General features: G+C 38.0%; 1 protein-coding gene across 1 annotated transcript in view; it reads left to right on the plus strand.

Moving 5' to 3' along the window:
• The window catches only part of MYO3B (myosin IIIB), a 206,031-nt gene that overhangs the window by 88,007 nt on the left and 93,007 nt on the right, over nt 1–25,017 (plus strand). Inside the window, exons 11-21 of the mRNA XM_032989705.2 lie at nt 13,471–13,567; nt 14,463–14,579; nt 15,298–15,402; nt 19,407–19,490; nt 20,162–20,364; nt 20,739–20,837; nt 21,452–21,566; nt 21,960–22,086; nt 22,239–22,449; nt 23,540–23,687; nt 23,923–24,076. Coding sequence (XP_032845596.2) covers nt 13,471–13,567; nt 14,463–14,579; nt 15,298–15,402; nt 19,407–19,490; nt 20,162–20,364; nt 20,739–20,837; nt 21,452–21,566; nt 21,960–22,086; nt 22,239–22,449; nt 23,540–23,687; nt 23,923–24,076 — 1,460 coding nt within the window. The remainder of the gene's footprint in view (nt 1–13,470; nt 13,568–14,462; nt 14,580–15,297; nt 15,403–19,406; nt 19,491–20,161; nt 20,365–20,738; nt 20,838–21,451; nt 21,567–21,959; nt 22,087–22,238; nt 22,450–23,539; nt 23,688–23,922; nt 24,077–25,017) is intronic.

Genomic DNA, 25,017 nt, shown 5'->3' on the forward strand with positions numbered 1-25,017 from the left:
ATGCTAACTATTCCAGAATGTTCTGGTTTGTATAAATACGTATTGGCATGATGAAAAATTATATCATATTTTGGTAGCATATCTTTAAAAATACAACTGTGAACAATGAAATGACTACTAGAAAAGGTTAAGAACAAAACACTTTAAAGTTTGCTGTTTGATTAGATACTATTAGTAAAAAAGCTATTCGGTACTTGAAGTAATTTTTGTGTCTGTAGTTTGATAGTAACAGCTAGTACTTGAAGTAATTTTTTTTTGTCTGTAGTTTGATAGTAACAGCTATTTTTCATTCAGCCTAGTAATTAATTTTAAAATGTGCTTAAAAAACAATGAATGTTTATCAGCAGCAGTGGGATTCTTTACTTTTGAGGCCAATTGTAAATATGTCTTAGTTTAGTTGTTGTCCAGAGGGTGGCAGAATTTCACTGTTTCAAAAGAGAATTAAATGCAAATGAACACACCTTCACAAGCTCAGCAATCATTCTGTAATATTAAATTTGTCTAGAGTGAGGTACGCTCTGGCCCACTATTATAAACAGACACCTACTAACGTTGATGAAGAAGATTAAATATCATGTTTCATAAGTCATAAACATGTATATGTTTACATGCCATAGGACTCTAGCTTAAATGCTAAAAGCCCAGACAAAAATGTACAAGTTAAAAAAAAGCTGTAAGTACAGTTTCATGGTGAAGTTGACTTCTGTGGGGTTTTGTTGTTGTTGTTGGTTTTGTTTTGTTTTTTTTTCCTGGAAAAAAAAAACCAGAAACTGCTTACTGTGGGTGAAGGAGCTATGCTGGTGTTACAATAGAAGTTTCTGCTTTATCTAGCCTCCTAAGCAGACCTCCCCCATGTAACACCTCACAGATCAGATTGCCTACAGCTGTGGGTTGGCTGGCCCAAAAGGTATCAGAGTTTCCCAGCTGTTGAGCAAATAGAAGAAATAGAATGAAATGATCCTTGTGCTAAGAGGAGCTCTGAAGTGGATTCCTCATGGTATTTCAATACATTCTTTTGGGATCTATCTCCATAATGTGGAGTGAGAAGGAATCAAGAGCAAGACAGCATTTCTTTCCTCAAGCCTTTCCATATATTAACTGGGAGTACTGTGACAGATGAGCTTCTTATGCGTGACTGGAATGTAGGAAGGATTTTGCTTCCCAGCACCCCCATTAGGAATCAGTGCTCACCTAAGGGTGTTTAACTCCTTGTTCATCCTGTCACCATCTAACCCATCTTAAATATTTTGTTTGCCAAAGTGCAACTTGTGAGCAGCAACACTTGCTAATTGCAGTGGTGAAGGGGACTCAGTTGCAATGGTCTTAGTCCTAATCTTATCCTCCCTACCAGTCTAAATTCTATTATTGTCCCTGATGCCCCCAGATTTTCTTGGCCAACTAGTCCCAGGTTCCCTGTCCCAGGTTGTTTTCTGACTCATCTTTCCCATCAGTCTCTTGTCACTGTTTATTCTGTTTGTCCTTAAGGCTTTGTTCTCCTGTTGGTCAGCTTCTCGTGTCTTCTTCCTCTAAGACTCCAATAGCTTTGGTTTCTAATCCCCACCTTCTTCAGCAACTCCTAGTCCAGGTGCTTCTAGTTTTCCAGACATTCCTCTCTTCTTGTTGTTCCTCCTCACCCGATAATGTAGCTCACAGCTCTCTTGTGCTTTCTCATAATTGAATTCACCTTTCCCAGGTATGTTATTGTTTTTCTTCTACTCTTAAAGCTCTACTCAGCAGACTCCTTTTACCCATCTTTTTCTTTCCTTCATTCTTGGTTTGCTTTTAGACATCCCTCTTGAGTTAGATGGCTTCTTCCTCTGCTAGTGAATGATAAGAGGGAAGACTTGATTATGTTGCTGGAGAAATAATCTTTACCTTCACTTTGAAGCCAGTGGGCTTTGCAATTGTCTTTACTTTGAAGCCAATGGGCCTAACTGCTATTAAACAATGTCTTTCTGATTGTTGTAGCATTATACAATGGTATCCTGTGTGGTGCAGTCCCCACACAGGAGGGAAGGGCTGCCATTCAGAGAGACCAGGACAGGCTGGAGAGGTGGGACTGTGCAAACTTCATGAAGTTCAACAAGGCCAAATGCAAGGTCTTGCACATGGGTTGAGGCAATCCCAAGCATAAATAAAGGCTGGGCAATGAGTGGATTGAGAGCAGCCCTGTGGAGAAGGACTTGGGGGTAATAGTGGATGCAAAACTGACTGTGAGCCAGCAATGTACACTCGCAGCCCGGAAAGCCAACCATGTGCTGGGCTGCATCAAGAGAAGTGTGGCCAGCAGGTCAAGGGAGGGGATTCTCCCCCTCTACTCTGCTCTCATGAGACCTGTGGTTGGTTGACCTTGTCTGGTTGCCAGGTGCCCACCAAAACTGTTCTATCACTCCCCCTCCTCAACTGGACAGGGAAGAGAAAATATAACGAAAGGCTTGTGGGTGGAGATAAGGACAGGGAGAGATCATTCACCAGTAACCATCACAGGCAAAAAACAGACTCAACTTGGGAAAAGTAATAAATTTCCAATCAAATCAGAGTAGAGTAATAGAAATAAAGCAAATCTTAAAATGCCTTCCCCCCACCCCTTCCTTCGTCCTGGGCTCAACTTCACTCCCGAGTTCTCTCCCTCCTCCTCCACCCCAGCAGCACCCAGGGATGGGGAATGGGGGTTGTGGTTAGTTCACATGTTGTTTCTGCTGCTCCTTCCTCCTCAGGGGGAGGACTCCTCATATTCTTCCCCTGCTCCAGCCTGGGGGTCCCTCCCACGGGAGACAATTCTCCACAAAATTCTCCAACATGAGTCCTTCCCATGGGCTACAGTTCTTCACAAAGTGTTCCAGTGTGGGTCCCTCCCACGGGGTGCAGTCCTTCAGGAACAGACTGTTCCAGCGTGGGTCCCTCACGGGGTCACAGGTCCTGCCAGCAAACCTGCTCCAGTGTGGGCTCCTCTCTCCACGGGCCCACAGGTCCTGCCGGGACCCTGATCCAGCGCAGGCTTCCCATGGGGTCACAGCCTCCTTCAGGCACATCCATCTGCTCCAGTGTGGGGTCCCCCATGGGCTGCAGGTGGAGATCTATCCACCGTGGACCTCCATGGGCTGCAGGGGAGAGCCTGCCTCACCATGGTCTGTACCACAGGCTGCAGGGGAATTTCTGCTCCAGCGCCTGGAGCACCTCCTCCCCTCCTTCTTCACTGGCCTCAGTGCCTGCAGAGTTGTTCCCCTCACATATTCTCACTCCTCTCTCTGGCTGCAGTTGCAGGGTTTTTTTTTCCCCTTCTTAAATACATTATTCCCAGAGGCATTACCACCATCGCTGAGGGGCTCGGCCTTGTCCAGCAGCAGGTGTGACTTGGAGCCGGCTGCATCAGCTCTATCGGACATGGGGGAAGCTTCTAGCAGCTCCTCACAAAAGCCACCCCTGTAGCCCCCCCTGCTACCAAAAACTTGCCATGAAAGCCCAATACAAGGCCCAACATGGAATACTGTGTCCAGCTCTGGAGCTCCCAGTTATAAAAAGGACATGAACCTGCTCAAACAGATCCAGAGGAGACCACGAAGATGATGAGGGGACTGGAGCACCTCCCTCATGAGGACAGGCTGTGAGAGTTCAGGTGGTTCAGCCTGGAGAAGAGAAGGGAGACATAGCAGCCTTCCAGTACTTAAAGGGGGCTACAGGAAGGGTGGGGAGGGACTCTTTGTAAGAGACTATAGTAATAGGAAAAAGCGTAACGGTTTTAAACTGGAAGAGGATATATTTAGATTAGATATAAAGAAGAAATTTTTTACTGTGAGGGTGGTGAGGCCCTGGCACAGGTTGCCCAGAGAAGTTGTGGCTGCCCCCTCCCTGGAAGGGTTCAAGGCCAGGTTGGGCGGGGCTTTGAGCAACCTGGTCTGGTGGAAGGAGGGGGTTTGGAACTAGATGGTCTTTAAGGTCCCTTCCAACGCAGAATATTCTATGATTCTATAATCCTTACTTGTTCTTTGAAGCACCAGCCCACTTTGATCAGGGCTGAGAGCATGCTCAGTGAGGACAAAAATTTAGTGATCATTTACCATTGAAATCTACAACATACTGTTCAGAATGATGAAGTGCTGTTTTTCTAAAGATCTGAGACTTGGTCAAATTTGTACAAACTTTAATGAGATTGCAAAATATTAAGTCTGTGTTAGTACTGGCCTACAAACATAAGATTATTACAAGAGAACCAACCACCAGGAACATGTAATTATATTTTTCCCCAGAGAATAGACACAGTTTCATAAGAGTAAAGAGCTTGACTCTGTAATAGGGAGATAGTACCCCTAGGAAAATTGGTACCAATTAAAAGCCTTTAAAATCTCTGTAATGCATTTCTAAAATAATTTTAAATACAGAATCTGACATGCAAAAGAACACATGACCAGATGGTACTGTAGAAAAATTCACTGGCATTCATTTGTGGTGATCTGTAGAAGTCATCTGAATGTATAGTCACAACTTCAAAGTAAATAAGCCAATTAAAACACATCTTGAGGAAAATCTTTCTATCCTACCATTGGCGCTATGTGCCTGCTTTTTCTGTTTATTGATGTGCCCATGAGAGGCACAATAACAAATGTGCGTTAATTCCCTGGTGTTCAGAGATAAAGAAAAGTAAATGCCCTTTTTTAGAAGTACAACAACACTAAAGATCAATTATTTAAATGATAAGTGAAAGAAAATGTTTTCAGAGCACAGGCTGAAAATTTCCAGAAACTGGAAAATCATCAAGTTGCTCGTGTTACCAGCACTTCTACTGTGGAGGAACACAGGGAGTCATTGATGGTGACAACTGATCAGGAGGTATTTGGGTTTTGTCTCATTTGAAAGTTTTACAGCTTCAGTGCTTTGCATTTGCATCTTTTGATTCTTTACTGACTGAGCACCTGTGTTTTTTTTAATAGGATTCTCTTTCCAATTGAGCCGTGTCAGTTTTGCCTATTTTGGAATATCACTTAGGGTGATTGCCTGAGAGCAAGCCTGCAGACTAGAAAGTCAGTACTACTGATTTAGAGGGTATGATGGAGAGATGTGGAGAGCTGATCTAGTAGCTCACTGCTACTGAAAAGTAGAGAACTGGCTTCTTTAATTTTCCCACAGCTCCCAGGAACAAGCTCATGATGCTATTTTTACTGCAGCTCCAGTGATTGTCAAAACCTTCTGAGCTAGAACATCTAAAGTAAGAGAACAAACTAAGCTAGCAGAAACACAGATAATTTCTACTCTCTTAGTGATTGAAGATGGGGGTGCCTTAACTGATACAGCTGAAGTAAAAGAGGGAATACTTCACATGATGAGGAATAAGGAGGAGAGAGGTAGAAAGAAACAAGCTCTCCCCTTTTGGCAGCATCATCTGGGTCGACTTCTGGAGCCACAGACTGAAACATCTCCTTAATTCAGTTTCTTTCATTCTTCATTTATAAACTTTGTGTGCAATGTAGCTAGGCTTAACTTCAGCACAGTTCTTCATACCTCTGAACTGAAGGGACACTTCATTGTCCTTGCTGAGCTCAAAGGACCCTGCTAATACACACACTTGTTGCTATCATCACTTTGTTGCTGACAAACGTATTGCTGTCACTTTGCCATGAGGTAACTTACTAGAGACCCTTCTACTCTATTATTTCCTTTAGGTTAGAAATTAATAATAAAAATAAAAGGTTTGTGCTAGTAAAAGATTACTTTTAAAATGAAAAATGGCATTAACAATTGCTCCTGCCTTTTTTTTACTGAAAAAGTTACACTTTGAAACTTTTCCACCAGCTTTATTTTTCCCTAAATAATTTTCACCAGTGAGATGCAGCTATCTCCTATCCTTATTCAAATAGGTGTTTTCAGTTTCAGAAAAACAGCCAGGATACTTGTCTTTCCACACTTGTAACGAGAAGATTCTTTTATTCATCTGCTGACATCTTTTAGACTGAAATCCTTGGGTTTTGCCATGGTCTTGAGTGAAGCTGAAATTTCAGCATCAGCACTCCACTCCTGCATTGCCTGTTTCCTGTGCTCTCATGGGGAAAAACTTTGTGAGAAAGTCCAGTGTCATGGCTGCATAAGGATGAGCTCTGGGTATTATCTTTATGTCTTCTCTATATCCCTTTTATAAGCTATCACTCAACTATGTATATGCTTTGTCTAACAATACCAGGGCATAAATGCTAATTAACAACAATATACTTTTCATTAACAGCCTTGCCATAGAAGCAGTTACATGAAATTTTATTTTAAGAAATCTATTGTGTTAAATAGTCCCCTAGTTTTATTTTTATTGAAGTTCTTTAATCCTTAAAAAACAGAAGTTAGTACATCAGAATATTGCTTCACATATATTAGTTCCATCAATGATGAATTTTTCTTTCCCATCTATTCTGAAGTCAAATACATCATAACTTTTTAACACATGGATACTGATTTGTAGTTCATCTTGGGAGCCAGAGCACTCTTATTCCCATCAATACAGAGCTGCCTACAAGCAGGAAGCCTTTCTTAAAATCAGAGAGGATGCTGTCACAGGCTTTCAGGCTTTCACTCGTTTTCTGGTGTTCGTTTTTGTTTTGTTTTGTTTTGTTTTGATTTTTTTAATTTTACCAATCCAGTATGCACACAAGGACTGTGAAATGCTTTCAGGTTATTCAGTGTCCTCATGCATAATAACATTGTGAGAACAAGAGATGTAATTAATTCCTAAAGACTCGTACCTCTTGTCACATTAAATTGCAGAACTGGAAAAAATTAGTAGTCTAAGTTACAGTAAGGTGTGAACAACAGAACATGCAAACATTGGTCAGGAAGAATAAGCAGAATTATAAAAATGTTTCTGATACAGTAATAATAACTGAGTGTTGATAAAGACTTTGTGACTAATACCATAATCCATAAGTAAAGAGAGGTGCACAAGTCAAGTTAATCGTAATATTGCTGCATTTCAGGGATAAATTATTCAAAATAGAAATTAATTCTGAATTATAATACAAAAACATGGTAGAGGTTTGTGTTTTATTCTTCATTCTATCTCTGAATTACTGTGTAACCTCTATCACCCTCAGTATTTCTCTATTCCTCCACTTATGAAATGGTTATTAATAGCTTTACTTAATACACTATACCTACAAAAAATAGATAGCAGTTTGTCTGAGACAAGAACTTTGTCTTTTTCTTGTTCTATAAAGCCGTACTATACCTTGGGTCACTGTAAACCTGTCAATGAAGAGAAACACGTGTAATGCCTGAATCTCTAGCCATGTTTTCTTTCTTTCATTCTGTCCTACAGTCTCAGAAGACTCCAGGCAAAGATACATTACAGATTATGGATATTCATAATTCTCACTGAACAATAAACATTTGCTCTCTTTGTGTAGATTATATTTTTGATAAACAGTGTTTGAGTGTGTTTGATAATCCATTAGGGGAGATTATAAGAGCGAGCTGCTCACTTTCTAAAGATGCCTTTTGATCTCTTGAACTCATTCGTGCGGTCAGTTGCTTTTTTGATTCATAGTACCACTATAGTACCTGTATTCCAACATCCAGGCTGGTTGCCAGCCTGCTGAAGGAACAAGTCAGAAGGGATTTAGTCAGTTACCTAATATTCCTAAATGTTAAATGATTCTTTGTACTGTCTACATTGGCAAAATGTACTACAGAAAGTGGGCAGGTTCTTCAGAGTTTGTTTATAAACATCAAATATTATCCCTGGCTTTTTTGTCCTTGTCAGGACTTAATCTAAACCTGGCAAAGCTGGTAGCTGATTCAGTGTTGAAAAAGTTGAAAAACATACATCAAAACTTCCAAAGTCCTTTAAGCTAGGCTGTATCTCAAGTTCCATAAATAATATTTAAAAATACCGTGGAGCTTGTCATGGAGACATTTAAAAGAGAAACTAAAATTTGGAACCCTGGTATTCTGTCTGATATCCCAGTCCCTCCTTGCATAAATTTTGATGATAAAGTCTTGCATCCTTTAGGAAGACTTTCTCAAAAAAGTAATCTTTCCATTTTATTCCATTAAAAAAATAGGATAACCAATGTTTTAGTGGCTTGTGAGTAGAAGTAATGGAAAACTGCAGGATTTCTAATGTTTAACTGAAGGTGTGAAAAGTACTGACCATAAACAAAAGTGAATGAAATGAAAATGTTTTTGTTTTTCTTTTTCCCCTTTCAACGTACAACAATTAAGAAATTATCTATTTATGAACAATCTTAAAATAACAGGTTGCTCTATCCAGTATAGCATGCAGGAGAAAATCTAAAAAGGCAAAGTCACAGCAGCATTTGATATAGAGAAATTTAAGAGTAGTAGCAGATCTTTTAACTACCTTTTGACTGTGGTGGAGGAGCAGAATGTCGAGGAGTAAAATATATGATTAAAAGCTTAAAATTGGAAACAGAGAAGAATACTCTTTACGGAATGCAGTCTAAAAATTTTGCCCTTGGTAATGTACTTGCAAGCTGTCTTTCAAAATTTTAGATACTGTGGGTCCTTGTGTGCCATTTGGCTGTTCTTTAGGGCAAGTTAATGTGGGACAGCTATATAAAATGCAGTAGATAAGCCTATAATAACTTTAAGGTAACAAAAATATTTAATAATCACCAGTTGTCATCTATGTTTATGTTGTTAGCCCTGTCTATCAAATGTCACAGTAGCTGAAGTTGAGAGAAACCATGGTCTTCTATATTTTCTCAAGTGATTAATAACTCCTGGCCTGAAAAGTCTATAATTGATTGGATGTTTGAGAGGTAATGTTGATCAAATATCAAATGGTTTTGATTATATTGTTCAATGTGGTAGTTTCCCAATTCTCAGCAGCTTTGAAGAGGCCAGCTCCAGATGTGGCTTATTCTTATCTTGGATGTTTTCCTACAGACTAGGTAGCTTATGTTCCTGTCTGTAAATAGGCTTCTTCATAGGAATCAACCAGAAAAGGTCTTCTGCCAACTTCTGGATTCAGTTTTATAAGAATGAAAAAACTTCAGTGTTTGCATGGATAAGGTTTTAAACAAGTTTGCTGTAGACAGTGAAGAGTTCAGAGTTTACTGTTTTGGGTCACACTGCGTCAGCATGCTACTACCGGTAACCACATAGAAGTTTGTTTCTGTAACGGGGAACAGTTATGAAACCTTGCATTTTGAAGAGTAAAATACAAATCTGTACATCCGGAAGAATAAAACTTGAAGAAACCTGGGCAAAAAAAAAAAAAAAAAAAGGAAGAAAGGGAGAAAGGGAAAAAAAAACAAAACAACAAGAAATCTAAGAATCCAGTAGTTTGAGATGGGCAGGTATGTTCAGACTACCTTGTCAAATGTTAGGATGAGACTACTGTGGCTTGACAGCTTCCCCCATCTTCTTGGCCAGCTGGATGACAGCAGCAGTCCATCCAAGGAAGTAATTCTTACAACTCGGTATCTAGCTTCTCTGCCAGCTCACATTTAGTTTTGAAAGCAATTAACTGCAAGGAACTTGATTGCATCCAGCCAGTAATTTCGTTTGGACTCTGAGATAATAACAGAAACAAAATCAGAAATAGTCCTCTGATGCTATACACAATGTAATTTAATGCAATTCCTCTAGCCTTTATCTATATGAATATTAGGCAAATGAGTTTAAAACTTCTTTTTTTACTTTACTTTTTTTTTTTTTTTTTTTAATTCACAAAGCTACTGTGGCCCCCAAAAGTGATTCTTGGTCTGATTGTAGTGTATGTGGTTTTACTTGGAGGTTGCATATATTTTCATTATAGCTGCAGCATTTATATTGTAATTAAGACTGTATTGGTGTTTCTATTATGGCCTTGCTTCGACAAATTACTCCAGGATGAAACTTGATATACAGGAGCAAAATTCACTCTTTGCAATGTGCAGGAAAAGGCTATGTTTCTCTTTGTGGCAGTAGCACAGTCTCCATTCTTTTTTCTTTCTCACTGTGTTGAGTATTTTTCTTGTCAATCTCAGTTTGGCTGCAATTAATTTTAAAATTGGCAATAATGTAAAGAACAAGTATGGAAACAGTATTTCCTATGTCAGTCCAAGAAAAAAAAGAAATAACAAACCAGTAAATGTAAATGCTTAACTGCACCAAGAGACTCAAGTAAAGGCATTCATAAAAGAGTGTTAGGGCTGGAGAGGAGAGAGACCAAAGAGGAAGCTTCCCAATGAACATAAAACTTCTTGGTCTATGCTGTTTTATTCCTCAGGTTGGACCTGCCAGCAAGATGACTTTTCGATCTAGAAGTCTGTGTGATCCATCTAGCTTCTCCTTCCTCATCATCAGTTTGACAGTGGGGTCATAGGATCATATAGCTATTTGCACTTCTATTACTATATCTGGTGTCTACTACAAAACGAGGTTTTCTTTCAAACTATCTCTTTCCCACAAGTAGAACAAATGAATGCTTCCCACCCTTTTCATGAAATTGATCTCCCAAGAGAGAAATGTTTCTTGACTTTTACTCCTCCTCCAAAATCTGAGAAAACTCTGTCCCTTCCAGCTATTCCTGCCTGATAAAAAGGCAAAGGGAAGGTGCTTGGGAGAATAGTACCTTTTTTTAACAGACAGTGCTTGTCACTAGAGTTCTGGAATAAATCTACTGCTCCTCTTCAGGTTTGATAAAGTTAGGTGCCTTGAGTGACTGGCCCTTTATGCTGTTTCTTTTTACAGTGAGTACATCCTCCAGGGGATGATTCAGAACATTGGTGGAACCTTAAGGCAAATAACCTAACACCTTTGGTATTCATTTTGCTTAGAATTTGTACATTTTGTATGCCATCAGAAAGGAAGAGTAATTGAAAAAATGGCTTAATATTCTACTTTTTATGCAAAAAATATACCAACAATTATTTCCCCAATTAAGAGTGTTTCCGTCTGCTTTTTAAGATTTTTTCATTTAAATATTTTAAAAGCAGATTGTTTTTCTGATGTAAAACTGTGGAAAAAAATAAAGGTTACTGTCTATATTCTTCCTTCCCACTCTACCAATGTATCTGCAGGACATAGAGTCAGTAGAAAACTGATGAGGCAAGCAGATTTGAAGCTAATGTGATGTTATGCTCCTAATATCCTCTTCTTAATCATGTACTTAGGAAAATAAGTTAAGCACAAGAAAATACATGCACAAAGGCATATATGTTTTACTTATATTTGACTAAGACTGGTTTCATTAATTATTTAAATAGTGTTAAAAAAAACCCCTTTCCAATGAAAAAAGTTATTAGCTTATCACTTAAGGAGAACAAACAGCTGGAGTTTAATACACAATCAGGTAACAGATTAGTTTACAAAGCCATTCTGCAATTAGAGATGCTTAGGTTTGAATGGGTCATCTTCCCCCTCCTCCTTGCACCTCTGGTAAATACATCCATATTTGCAGCTTGTTGCAGTTTAATGTTGTGGCCATGATGGTTTGCTCCAGGAAGAAAAAGCTTCACAGATGAGTTATGTTAGCTATAATGTCTGCCCATCACTTTATTAGTTACATTTCCATGAAGTAAAGCAACTGTTAAAATATTTGCTTCATTTGTAGACTGAGGGGTGCTCCCATCTCTAAATGATTTACATTATTTACAATAGCATTTTTTTCTCTGCAGTGAAGTAAGAGGTTGAATTCTGGTTTGAAACAGAAGCAACTACTAGAAAAAAACAGTAGTACGTTAGGCCACTTACATGCATTCCTACTCCTTTGAGGATCTATCTTGTCAGCAAAGTGTCATGTTCTTGAATATAGTGACTGCTTTAAAAAAAAGGCCAAAAAGAACCCACAACTCACCACCTAACCAAATATCTGAAAATGGAAAATTCAGTCAAGTTGAACCTCGAACAAATTCACATGGTCTCCATGCTGACCACTGGAAATAATGCCAACTGTAACAATTTTTCTTTCATAGCTTCTGATTTGTGTTCTCATTTCATTTCTTCATATGTACAACATCAAGCAAATTACCATCTCTAGCAATGTAGGATGTAAAATGTAAGTGGGACTGTCAGCAAAACCTATGTTCCCACTATTTTATATCCTAGCTGACAAAATAGTTTGCACAGTTTTATTTAGTTACAGTTCAAATAAAACATTACAGAATAGTTTTCCAGAACTCATCAAGTACTAAAAGTAAGTAAGGAAAATGAAAAAAAAAAAACAAAAAAACCATAAAAAAAATAGGATCTTTAAATGTGATTCATAATTATCAGTGAAGCTGTACTCATAGCTAACACTCTTCTCCTCCTTCTTCTTTGTTAGAGGCTTTCCAAGCAATAATTCTTCTGATGATATAACAGCTCTTGGATATGAAAACATTCTCTTTACTGAATGAAAGCTGACTAGCTTCAAGTGTAGAAGCATGCATAAAGGGGAAAAAAGCAAAAGCCTCAATGCTCATTTTTCAAACAGCATTCCATGAATATATGGAGATATGATTAAAGAAAATAAGAGACCTACTACAGCTTCTTATTAACCAACATTATAGATGAACAGTGTCTCCTGTCAAGTCAGTACCATTCTGTTAGTGCTTGATATAATATTTAGAGTAGTTTGGGGATGTGTGATCATGTGACTCCTACTTTCTACATGGCAACCAATGCAGAAACAATCTGTCAAGGACTGTCATTGGTGATCAATGCTAAATGTTACTCAGCGGGATGCAGACTGTATCTCAGTGGGTGTCTTCCTACTATGCTTTGATTATGTTTGTTGTAAAGAAAAGTCTAGTTGTGCTTACAGCATTCATATTTCACCCCCTCTGTGGAAGACATGTTACAGCCTCTTGATTTGTTCCTGTTTCAAAAAGATGTGTTGTTTAAAAACATACACACAGCATTTTCAAAGATTCCTTCAGCATAATCTGATTATAAAGGGGTTATGTGACAGTTTGTCTCTGCTGCTTACTGTGTGGCTTAAATCTCTGAGGACAAGCTGACTGAACATACATACAATTTAGAGTCTGATGGCAGCTGTGGTTCGAAAATGTTGTTTTGGGCCTGATCTAGGGTCATCTGAGGAGGCCTTTTGGCATACATCAAGGTAACAGAAAAATTTTATACTACTTACTACTTCTTGTGACTTAGTTAGATGACAATACTATAGGCTGGATACGTGGCAAGGAAGATTTAATTAAACAGAGTGGTAGCTTATTAACTTAGAGCAATAAGGGAAGGAAAAAGAGGGATACATATTTTATACTTTACTGTGTGTGTGAGGAGTAGTAAACCTACAGATAAATCTCTGAGCATTGGTAAATAGATAGGGTTATCTATTGTGAAAGAGAAAACAGATACTACAGTGGACAGCAAGCTGACAGTGCTTTTATAAAAGGATACTTCAAGCAAAAGTATGTATTTCAGAGAGTGTGTCTGTGTTTTCCTCATGACAAAAACACTCACCCATGACTTCCCATTGCCTCTTAATGTTTGCTGTCTTTGATGCAGTTTTATAACACTGGTACTCTACTAACAAACTTCCAGGCATGAACGAATACATACTAGAAGGCCTTACCATGTGGATGGAGCTGACAAGTACTGTCTAGATGATGACCTGGTAAATCTGGAAGTTCTAGATGAGGTACTGTACTGTCTGAGTAGCAGTTTCTGACAATTGTGCCTCACATTTTGCCTGTTTCTGCTTTTTAGGCTTCTTTTAACAGAATGAGAAGAATTTCTTCTTGCAAATTTTTTTCTCACCATGGCAAAGGAATTGTCACCTGACTAATCTGCTATCATCAGTTCGTTAACATTCTACATAGTGACATAAAAGCAGTAGCAGTGAATCCTATTATGTGAAAGAATCTAATTATGAATGATGTTAGTTTAAATTATTTTGTGTTTCCTAAAATGTGAAGTTTAGTCATAAAGATCTAGATTTAAGTGCTTTTTCCTAAAATTGATGAATTTATATGCAGTAATATGGTATCTACAGCTTCTGGATAAAAAGTGATAAACCAGTATCAGTTGTGTATTTCATTATATTATCTATATGCAAATATCTGTAAGATTTTGTTTTGATGATCCTTAAATTACATACCAGCAAGAAAAAGGCATAATAGTAAATTGTGATAGTGTCCTGTTTAAAACAGTCTCTTACTACCACTTAAAATTTAATCCTTTAATCCTTGAAAAATTATTTTCCTTATTTCATGGTCAAATAAAAAAATAAATGGAAATGTACTATGAAGTGGTGCAATATTGCGCATGGCTGTTTTTTCTTCAGAATGTTTGCTTCTCAGGCTGGTATAACAAAATATGTACTGATCTGGAAATAGGAGTTGACATTTAATTTAATTTTATGGCATTAGCAAGAATTTGTAAAATATTTGTTTGGTTTTGTGGTGTTGGCATTTGAAAAATAATTAGTAATACTATATTAAGTATTTCTTAATCAGTGTTCTCAGTATATTTACAAAAATCTTTCTAACTGGGAAAATACTGTTTAACTATTAAACTTTTTATAATCTTCTCAGGACACAATTATCCATCAGCTGCAGAAACGCTATGCTGACTTACAAATTTATACTTATGTTGGAGACATTTTAATAGCCTTAAACCCCTTCCAGAATCTCAGCATTTATTCTCCCCAGGTAAGAGAGCTGCCAAGCTGTGGTCAGTACACACTTTACCTTTTTTTATTAACACCACTGGCAAAAAAACTTAAGTAATGTTGGAAGCTAGGAGCACAGACTAAACCCCAGTGTTTTCTTTTTCCAGAAAAGTGTCACCACAAATCTTTTTACAATTTTTTTTTTTTTTTTTTTAAATTTGGTCTCATTTTATTTCATTACTTTCTGCTTGGTGGCACAAATTCCACAGGAGGGATGAAGATTACCCCAGCCACAGCTGTGCCTCTTGTTTGGCATTTAGGGCTTTCTTTTGGGAAACAGAAGGTGGTTATATGAACCTTCTCATGCTGAGGCTGTTGCTTCCTGAAGAATTGCTCTGACTATGGGGTTATTACATGTCCTGTGCCATCAGCTGCTGTTTAAAATAAACAAGTTAATCAAATGGTTACACTGATTGAATGCTGGTCCTTGAAATTCTGTTCCTTGTGATACAGTTCTCTTCATTGTCTTCTTCGGGAAACATCAGAGTGCATTTTAGGTGTGGTAATTTGTATTCTGGAAGTTGGGCAGTGCCAAGAATTACCACTCTTCTTCCAGATGATTCAGTGGAAATTCTGTGGTAAAACAGGCAATTACCTTCTGTTGAACAGGCAGAAGAGAGTCACTATGCTCTTTTCCATTCTTAATTATGTAGCTAAGTCGTGTATTTTGATTATTGCGCATTCTTTTTTATATTTAGTTCTCCAAGCTTTACCATGGTGTGAAGCGTTCATCAAATCCCCCCCACATATTTGCCTCTGCGGATGCTGCCTACCAAAGTATGGTTACATTCAGCAAAGATCAGGTAATAATCTGTTCATTTGGTTTAGATTTCACATTAATCATGCTGCAACTATGCTACACAGTTATGGCTAATATTCTGTTATGTTGTGCTTTGGGAGATTTTTTCTTTAAGCCTTTTATTCCTAGATTAGGAAAACTGGAGTAGAAATCTAGTCATGTTTAGGAATTCTGAAGAGAACAGGGTGACATAAAAGACACTAAAAGATCAAGTAAGATTATAGGGTTACCTGACCAGTATAGTTTCCTGGACACTCATGAAGTCCTTGCAGTTGACACCTGCTTCAGAGTGTTGCTGCACACTCTGATTCTAGCCTGTCTTGCAGTAGATATTGTAATAATTTACACCTGTGTTAAATAGGAGGATCTCAATACCACAGCAGATTAACAGAGTTTGAACCACTTTTCTGTTTCATAAAGACTCCATCAAGCAATGGATAATCAATTCCTTTAACTACAAGTCACAAAAAATAGGGACCATTAACTAATTTTTTTAGTAAAATATATTGAGGATAGGTCTAACATAACTGTAATAAGGACACAAATCCAATTATATAGCAATGATTTTAATGAGAATGAAATACCATGCTGTAGAAGCTAGATTTTTTTTATTGCATTCTTAGGATTGTAACTTTGTACTCTTTCTAATTTGATATGCTGTATGTACATGAATACTAAGAGCTAATAATTATTTTTATTTATAAAATCCTCCTGATTTTACCCTGCACATCACACAATAATTAATAGAAAATGCTTTTTTGAAATCATAAAAGCAGAATAAAATAATAAAAAACCTTCAATTGGAAAATACCAAGCAAAGAAGACAAATAAAAGGGACACGGAAAATAAAGAAAAAAGGAGTTCTACTGAATTATGTGGAAGTACACTGGCCCAAGAGATGGTTAGTACCTCTTTAATGACTTGTGTGCTTGTCATGGTTTAACCCCATGCAGCTACTTGCTCACTCTTCCCCCCATCTGCCCTAATGGGATGGGGAGGAGAACTGAAAACAAGTAAAACTCGCGGGTTGCAATAAGGACAGTTTCATAATTGAAATAAAAAATAAGATAAAATAATAATTGTAATGAAAAGGAAGCGAACAAGAAGAGAGTGAAATAAAACCCAAGGAAAGACAAATGATGCACAATGCAGTTGCTCACCACATGCTGACTGATGCTCAGCCAGTCCCTGATGAGACATCCAGCCAACTCCCCCCAGGTTATGTACTGGGCATGATGTCATATGGTATCGAAAATTCCTTTGGCCAATTTGGGTCAGCTGTCTTGTCTGTGTCCCCTCCCAACTTCTTGTGCCCCTCCAGCCGTCTTGTTGACAGGGCATGAGAAGCTGAAAAATCCTTGACTTAGTATATACTAACAGTGCTTAGCAACAACTAAAAACATCTGTGTGTTATCAACATTATTCTCATACTAAATCCAAAACACAACACTGTACCAGCTGCCAGGAAGAAAACTCTATCCCAGCCAAAACCAGGACAATGCTATTTAATGGAGGCATTAAAGAAAACAAGTACTCATGTAGAATAAGTTATGTCAGAACTTGTTATCTGGGGGAAAAATTAGTTTTGATATTAGTCTGTCAGGTTAACTTTGTGCATCTTTAATATTATATGTTTCATACCCATTTAAGAAGTAATTCACATTTAGATCTAAATTAGTTTCCTATTTTCTGTTTGCAAAGGATTACAGAAGTATGTTTATCTCCATTACCTGGCCAATGTCATGTTGGTTCTTCAGGTAAAGGTGTATTAGATAAACACTGTAGCCAGATCAAAAATGTATCAGTTCTGTTTGGTTTATCCATTGAGCTTTCCCTTGTATATTCCTGGGAAGCCTGAAAATTGACTCTGGGTCTAATATTTCCTCTGGAGCTAAAGTCAAGTTCTGGCCAATTCTATAAAAATTTATGAGTTAGATGCATATAATAGAATCATAGAAAGGGTTGGGTTGGAAGGGACCTTAAAGATCATCCAGTTCCAACCCCTTGCCATGGGCAGGGACACCTTCCACCAGACCAGGCCGCTCAAAGCCCCATCCAACCAGGGAGAGGGCATCCACAAGTGTTCTGGGCAACCTGTGCTAGTTCCTTACTACCTCACAGTAAAGAATTTCTTCCTTATATCTAATCTAAATCTGCCCTCTTTCAGTTTAAAACTGTTACCCTTTGTCCTATCACTACACTCCATGATAAAAAGTCGCTCCCCAGCTTTCCTTAGCCCCCTTTAAGTACTGGAAGGCCGCTATAAGGTCTTCCTGGAGGCTTCTTTTTTCCAGGCTGAACCACCCCAACTCTCACAGCCTGTCTCCATAGGGGAGCTGCTCCAGCCCCCTGATCATCTTCATGGCCTCCTCTGGACCTGCTCAAGCAGGTCTGTGTCCTTCTGATGTTGGGGGCCCCAGAGCTGGACACAGTACTCCAGGTGGGGTCTCATGAGAGCAGAGTAGAGGGGGAGAATCCCCTCCCTTGACCTGCTAGCCACACTTCTCTTGATGCAGCCCAGCACATGGTTGGCTTTCTGGTCTGCGAGTGCACATTGCTGGCTCACAGTCAGTTTTGCATCCACTGTTACCCCCAAGTCCTTCTCCGCAGGGCTGCTCTCAATCCACTCCTCACCCAGCCTTTATTTGTGCTTGGCATTGCCTCAACCTACATGCAGGACCTTGCACTTTGCCTTGTTGAACTTCATGACTTCTACAAGAACTGCTGGGCTTTAACTGTATAAACTGTTTTCACATGAAGATAGTTAAGTTAGGTACCATAACCCTGTAAACCCACCATTGGGTTATCTGTTTCCAAGAAGAACAAAAATACCTGACAAGAAGCAAATAAATGAGCTGTAAATGTCATACTGCACATATTATTTAGAGTCTATCCCTGCACCTGCTGTCAGACACCACAAGACACCACCAGAGAACTGCTATATTTTTCAAATCTTTTCACAAAGCTCAGTCCTATATGAAGTGTCATTGCATCAAATATTTTAGGACCTTGTATCTTCTTCTAGCCTAGAATCTTATACCTTCACAGTGTGGTGCAAATAATTTTCAAGTGTTTGCATAAAAATGCATGAATCTATGCAACTGCTCAGTATTAACATTTTAATTATATGTCAGTTGATACTGTACATTAAGTAGACTAATATTTGTACTGGTGATCTGTGGGACACATGAAAAAATAGGAAAATAATAAATACTGTTAGAATTCTTACTTGCTGTGACCTGAAGTGTTCACACTTCAGATGTTAACTGGCCTTCAAGGTGTACTGTCCTTCTACTTATATCTTGTCCATGAAACATAACACCAGAAAGGAGGATACCAAGTGATTTAGAGCATTCTAGCTAATCCCCGAGCCTGGAAGTCATATGGATACCTGCATACTTAGGAATAAGGTGGATATGTTCTCCCAGAATCATCCAATGAACAGATACATATTTTTCAGAAATGTTTAGATGCTAGTTTGCTCTTCTAGCTTGAACATCAGCATCACCTGCAGAATAACCTTTCTACACAGCAGCAATTATTTAAGATTATTTTTAAAGCCAGGAGCAGAATTTTGGTTAGTGTATTAAATATAGCTTTATCCTGTGTTTCATGTTTACTCATATGAAGTCAATTCAGTGAGCTCAGATGCACTATTGAATTATGTCACATCAACTAAGCTGTGGCAGTTTCACGAGTTTTAATCACTTGAAACAAGTCTCATATGTGCATAGCGTGTGTGAGCCTGTAGATGTGGTCACTCAGTTTAATCACTGCTTCACACATAGGCACATTGCTACCAGGCATTGTGAGATGCATTTTAGTAATCTGGGGAATAAATTATTTCACTGAGCCTTTGCTGATCTTTCCTTTCAGAAGGGAGTTGAGGGAGTTGACCCTTGAAGTATTTTGTAGTCTTGGTACTAAACATTAAATAACAGATAGGAGCAGTAACAGCTGAAATCTATTGTGTGGTGAGCTGTGCACTTTTCTGTTTTGTGTGTTCAGTGCATTGTCATCAGTGGGGAAAGTGGTGCTGGAAAGACAGAAAGTGCCCATCTGATCGTCCAACATTTGACCTTCTTGGGAAAGGTATTTCTTAGTCAATCATATAAAACTATGAACAAATCCTTCCAACCTCACCTCTGATTTCCACTTTATTTAATCTTTAATACTTAAAGCTGTTCATGTGAATTGTCCCACTTGAGATAGGGATGGAGTAATCATGCATGTGAGAGTATTGAATTAAGATAATAGAGTATGACCCACACCAAGCCATTTTGTATTTTTTAAAAGGGAAGGTGCGAGATCCTGAACATTCAATGCCTGTAATCTACAGCGTTTATCACATATACTTTTGTTCATTTTTACAATAAATGATGACAGATCTTGCTCTAATCTTAGAAGCCCTTACACATTTAAATGTTATGAATAATGCTATTAGTGCAAAATGATGGGAAAATCAAGTGTGTAAGGTTAGCCTTAAGTAGATGTGTTTAGTTTTTGATGGTTTTGGTATTCTAACTAATTATATGACACCTCAGAGACAGAAAAAAATTCAGAGAAAGAAGAATCTGTTTTTTCCTACCTGTTGGAGACTTCACCAATTTGTTGGCCCTGTTGTATAAGTAGAATGGTTAATGCAGTATCTAAGTCCATACAAGCATGAGAAAGGGATGCTATGCTTCTGAAGCAAGAATTGGATTGTGCATAAGCAATATATTCTGTTAATGATCCTTCTGATCTGTATATGTTCTGTCAAGGCCAATAACCGTGCTTTGCGTGAGAAAATTCTTCAGGTGAATCCTCTAGTTGAAGCATTTGGGAATGCCTGCACCGCCATCAATGACAACTCAAGTCGCTTTGGAAAATATCTTGAAATGATGTTTACGCCCACAGGAGCTGTAATGGGGGCAAAAATTTCTGAATATCTACTTGAAAAATCAAGGGTCATAAAACAGGCTGTGTAAGTATATTAATTGTCTGTCCTTTCACATTTATATAATGTTTGTAGTATGGTTAATTATAAAAGTTATTTATTTGAAATGCTTTTATGTCTTTGGCTATAAGCAGTGACCCTTTGTACAGTGCTATGATGACAGGAATAGTCAGTTAGGTTCTTTTGGAGTGGAAGTCAGAGCTGCTCCACGCTTTGGAGAAATATTGTGGTTGGCTGCGTTTTTTGTGTTTCACAGTTGCTGATCCTACACCATTAAAACAAGTGGGAGATTTGCTACCTACTTCAGTGAGCTTATAAGAACTTCTTCTTTTACATTGTACAAGATGCCACAAGAATAAACATGTGTGCTATAAAATGATACTTTTTTCTTTTTCCCCCAGGGGAGAGAAAAATTTCCATATATTTTATTATATTTATGCTGGCCTTTATCATCAGAAGAAACTTTCTGAATATAGACTTCCTGATAAAAAGCCTCCTAGGTAACTGTAACTCACTTGCTTTAACTGCCTGTTATAATTAGCTATTGATTATCTCTTGCTTTCAGTACAATGCCTTAAAATCTATCTTAATCCTTCTCCATCCCTTAAAGATCTTTTTTAATCCTCCCAAGCAAAGAAGAGGATGGGCAATAAGGCATTACATTATTTGTATTTGTTATAGAACTTAAACAATTTAAAGAGGAGGAGAAGGAAGAATCAAGCTTATTATTATGTAGATATTCTGTCATACTTTCAAATCAGGAAATCAGGACAATCACTTTATGATTTCTTAGTGTAATGCTTCAGTAAGAACCCAGAAAATGCTTTGGAGTTGTGTTTTTTAATGGATATTTATAATCTGGATGCATCTGATCTGTACTGGGTGAGGAGATCTGTGTGAAATATTGGTATCACTATAATACATACTAACAAAGAATAAGCAAAAGTTAGTGCAACAGAAGTAAAAACTTCTCATCAATTAGCACCAAAGTATATAATTGAGAGATACTGAAATAAGTGTTTTTACCAGTTACTGAGGTACTTATACTCAAGTCACCGAGGGTTGTACTGGCATATCTGCTAGTATGGTGTTTTATTTTTCCCACTCTATTTAGATATATTGATAATGAAACTGGAAGAGTCATGCATGATATTGTTACTAAAGATTCCTATGGAAGGCAATTTGAAGCAATTCAGCACTGTTTTAGAATTATAGGATTCACTGATGAGGTAAGATATCCAGTTGCTAAACCATTATTGACCTTCTTTATGATAACCACCCCCAGTGCTGCCTGTGCACAGGCTGCTGTTTGGTTTTGTGGATACACACCTGTGCTACAGAATCTGTCTTACGACAGAAGTGAACTGTGAAGGCATCATCACACACCTGAAAGTCAAGACCAGCCTGAGGTCTCAGTTGGTACTCAGGGAAGTCAATTCACAATTCTGTATCACCCTATTTTCTGTGTCAATAGGAGCTTACTTGAATTTGTAGAACTCTTTCTCAGAGCAAGCTACAAGCTTTAATAGCTGTTCCAGTGCCCACCTTTTTCTTTTATAGCCTAAATAAGATCTATATATCTGATTGGATTCCTTAAAAGTGCTTCTTGTCATCTTTTACAGGAAGTGTACTCAGTGTACAGAATTCTGACTGGAATCTTAAATACTGGAAATATTGAGTTTGCTGCCATTTCTTCACAACACCAAACAGATAAAAGTGAAGTTCCCAACCCAGAAGCCTTAGATAATGGTAAATACATTTTAACATTGTCAGTCCCATAAATGCAGTTTGATTGTATTTGTAAGAATCTCTAACTCTTGGTAACAGTTGGGCAATGCTGGTGATTTCCACTGCATAACTGCATAATCACAGTTGTGTATCTTTTTTCTACTGTCTTTTAGCTGCTGCACTACTAAGTATTGGGTCAGAAGAACTTCAAGAGGCCCTAACCTCCCACTGTGTTGTAACACGAGGGGAGACTATTATCCGAACAAACACCGTGGACAAAGCAGCTGACGTGCGAGATGCCATGTCTAAAGCACTTTATGGCCGGCTCTTCAGCTGGATCGTAAATCGTATTAATACGCTGCTTCAGCCAGATAAAAATATATGGCAAGTTACACATCACTGAATCATGTGTATTTACTGTGCATGTCTTTGATGGGTTCATCCATTTGTATATTTTTGATTTTGCAGAAAGGGTGCTGTGTTTATTTTGGCTAAGGCTTCAAAATGGCTTTCATGCTGTGATACTGAATTCTGTTTCCAGGACATTAACCCCAACATTGTCCAAGAGCTAAGTGGAATTTAGCTACTGAAATCCATGGAAATTGGGTGGTTAAAGTGCTGTACAATTCTTTAAAAAGATGCTTCCTATGTAGTGAATGTTAAAATCATACCAAAGGCTGGTAAACAATTGGAGTACACTGAAAATCTACTATGTATTCAGTCCTTACGGCCCTTCTGCTTTTGTAAGCTAGTAGTAAATACAGATCTTGCATTATTTTTGTGCTGCTACTTGAGATGTAGGTGATGATTTTCTATTTTTTATAATTATAGAAATGTTCACATCGGGCATTGTTATGTTTTCATTGCCACGTACTGATCTGGATGCTTTGGTCTGTTCAAGCAGCTGTAGAGATTTTCAAAAGCAAGAGAACCCCTTAGGTGATGTGAAAATGCCTCTTATCTGAGATCTCTACTTGGCACTTCCCTATATCATATAGACACATCCTCATCCATACTTGCAGTTCTAGTGGTGACGGTGGTATGAGTGTATTTGAGCTAGCACATGGACTCTTAACGGTCCAGCTTGTAGCAGCAGCAGACTTGGTAATTACCCTTCCAACTGAGTAAAGCAAAATCATACTGTTAAAACGACACCTTTTGTCTACCTGGAGGAGCAGACAGTAGATTTTATTTGGGTTCTGCCTATTGAAACCATTTGTTCTAACATGGCTGCTAAGTGTCATTTCTTATGTACCTATGATTCTCCTGCCTTCTTCATGGAAATTTTCAGGAAGCAAGTGGAAAACAAAAGTGTTAAAGATGCTGAACAAATGCACAAGTTGTCTTGGGTTCAAACACATTTTTCTCCTCTTTTGCAGCAGATTGGATCAATCATGCAGTCTTAGTTACCATGTTTATTTTTTTTTAACTTGGTGTTACCCACAATGAATTTTGTTTGTATTTTCACATGCAGCAATGCTGAAAATGGGATGAATGTCGGGATACTAGACATATTTGGATTTGAGAACTTCACAAGAAATTCCTTTGAACAGCTGTGCATAAATATTGCTAATGAACAGATCCAGTTTTATTTCAATCAACATATCTTTGCACTTGAGCAGGTAAATTCAACTCTGATGAAGTCTAGTTGAATCAGCTGTCCTGAACCATAGATTATATTCAGGAGTACGTTATAAACTATAAAATGGGCATGTGATTTAAATGCAAGACAATGACATCTTTCAGTTGAAGTTTTGTAAATAATGTTGTTGGGACCTGTAGAGTACTGCTGTCAATCATAAATGATGATGTTGCTTTCACTGGTTCAATACTAAAACTGTGCTGGTGACTTTGTAGATGGAATATCAGAGTGAAGGAATTGATGCTGCTACAGTGGAGTACGAAGACAACCGTCCACTTCTAGATATGTTCCTCCAGAAACCCATGGGTCTCCTGTCTCTACTAGATGAAGAAAGTCGATTTCCTCAGGCAACGGACCTAACTTTAGTTGGTATGTGCAGGCAAAAATTCTGGGGAATAACAAATGCATTTTGAGAGGATAGAATGACATCTTTATTCAAATTTTACTAGCCTAGTTGTGCTGTTGATGCAGTGCCATTTCCTTTGACATTATAAATGTATTTTTCATTGTGCTTCATCATTTTTCTCTTCTTAAATTTTTTCCGTTCTTTTTATATTGCAGAAGTTTTCTTATGTATCAGGTGTCAAGGGCTTATTGTCTTTACAGTGTTACAAGGAAATAACCTGTGTTTTGTCCCTGTATGTGAGGTATATCAATCAGCTTTTATCCCCATTTACTGAAGGGAAGGCTGAGACATAGTAGAATCTTGTGTCTGTGACCACCCTGTAAGCAGCATTAGTGTTGAGAGTAAAATTTAGGTCTCCCAGGATCCTAGGCCCATGTTTATCCAATTAGAAAATACTACTTCACTCCAGATTATCTCATCATAAACAGAAAGTGTGTGTTATTTCTGGTGTGCCATCTGGCTGAATATTTCCCTTCCTTCATGCATATTTTACATATATTTTAACAAATCTTGGTGCCAACTTTAAAACGTGCAGTGCATGACATGTTTAAAACTGTTGTCTTGCTTTTATTTACTAGAGCTACATTTTTCCCTGTCATATGAAACAGACAGTTCTATTTCCTTCAATGGAATGTGCAGCAAAGACTCAAACTGCTAGTCATAGAAAAATAACAGCTGCCTGTTAAATTGCACGATATATGTACAAGATTTTTCACTTCTGCTAGGCTGAGTTGAAACTTTAATTTAGGTTACTGATAGAATGAACGCTATGGTTTCATTCCAGTCCTCATTTGTATACTAAAGCTGTGTGCCTCCCTGTGGGTCCTATAAATCAGTTAATACTGAATATTGAACATACACTTTCACAGAGGCTGTTTCCTTGGTCCAGTGCCGAACAGTCTTA

The sequence above is a fragment of the Tyto alba genome, unplaced genomic scaffold (genome assembly GCF_018691265.1).
Source record: "Tyto alba isolate M040663 unplaced genomic scaffold, T.alba_DEE_v4.0 Super-Scaffold_7, whole genome shotgun sequence".
Taxonomy (NCBI): Eukaryota; Metazoa; Chordata; class Aves; order Strigiformes; family Tytonidae; genus Tyto; species Tyto alba.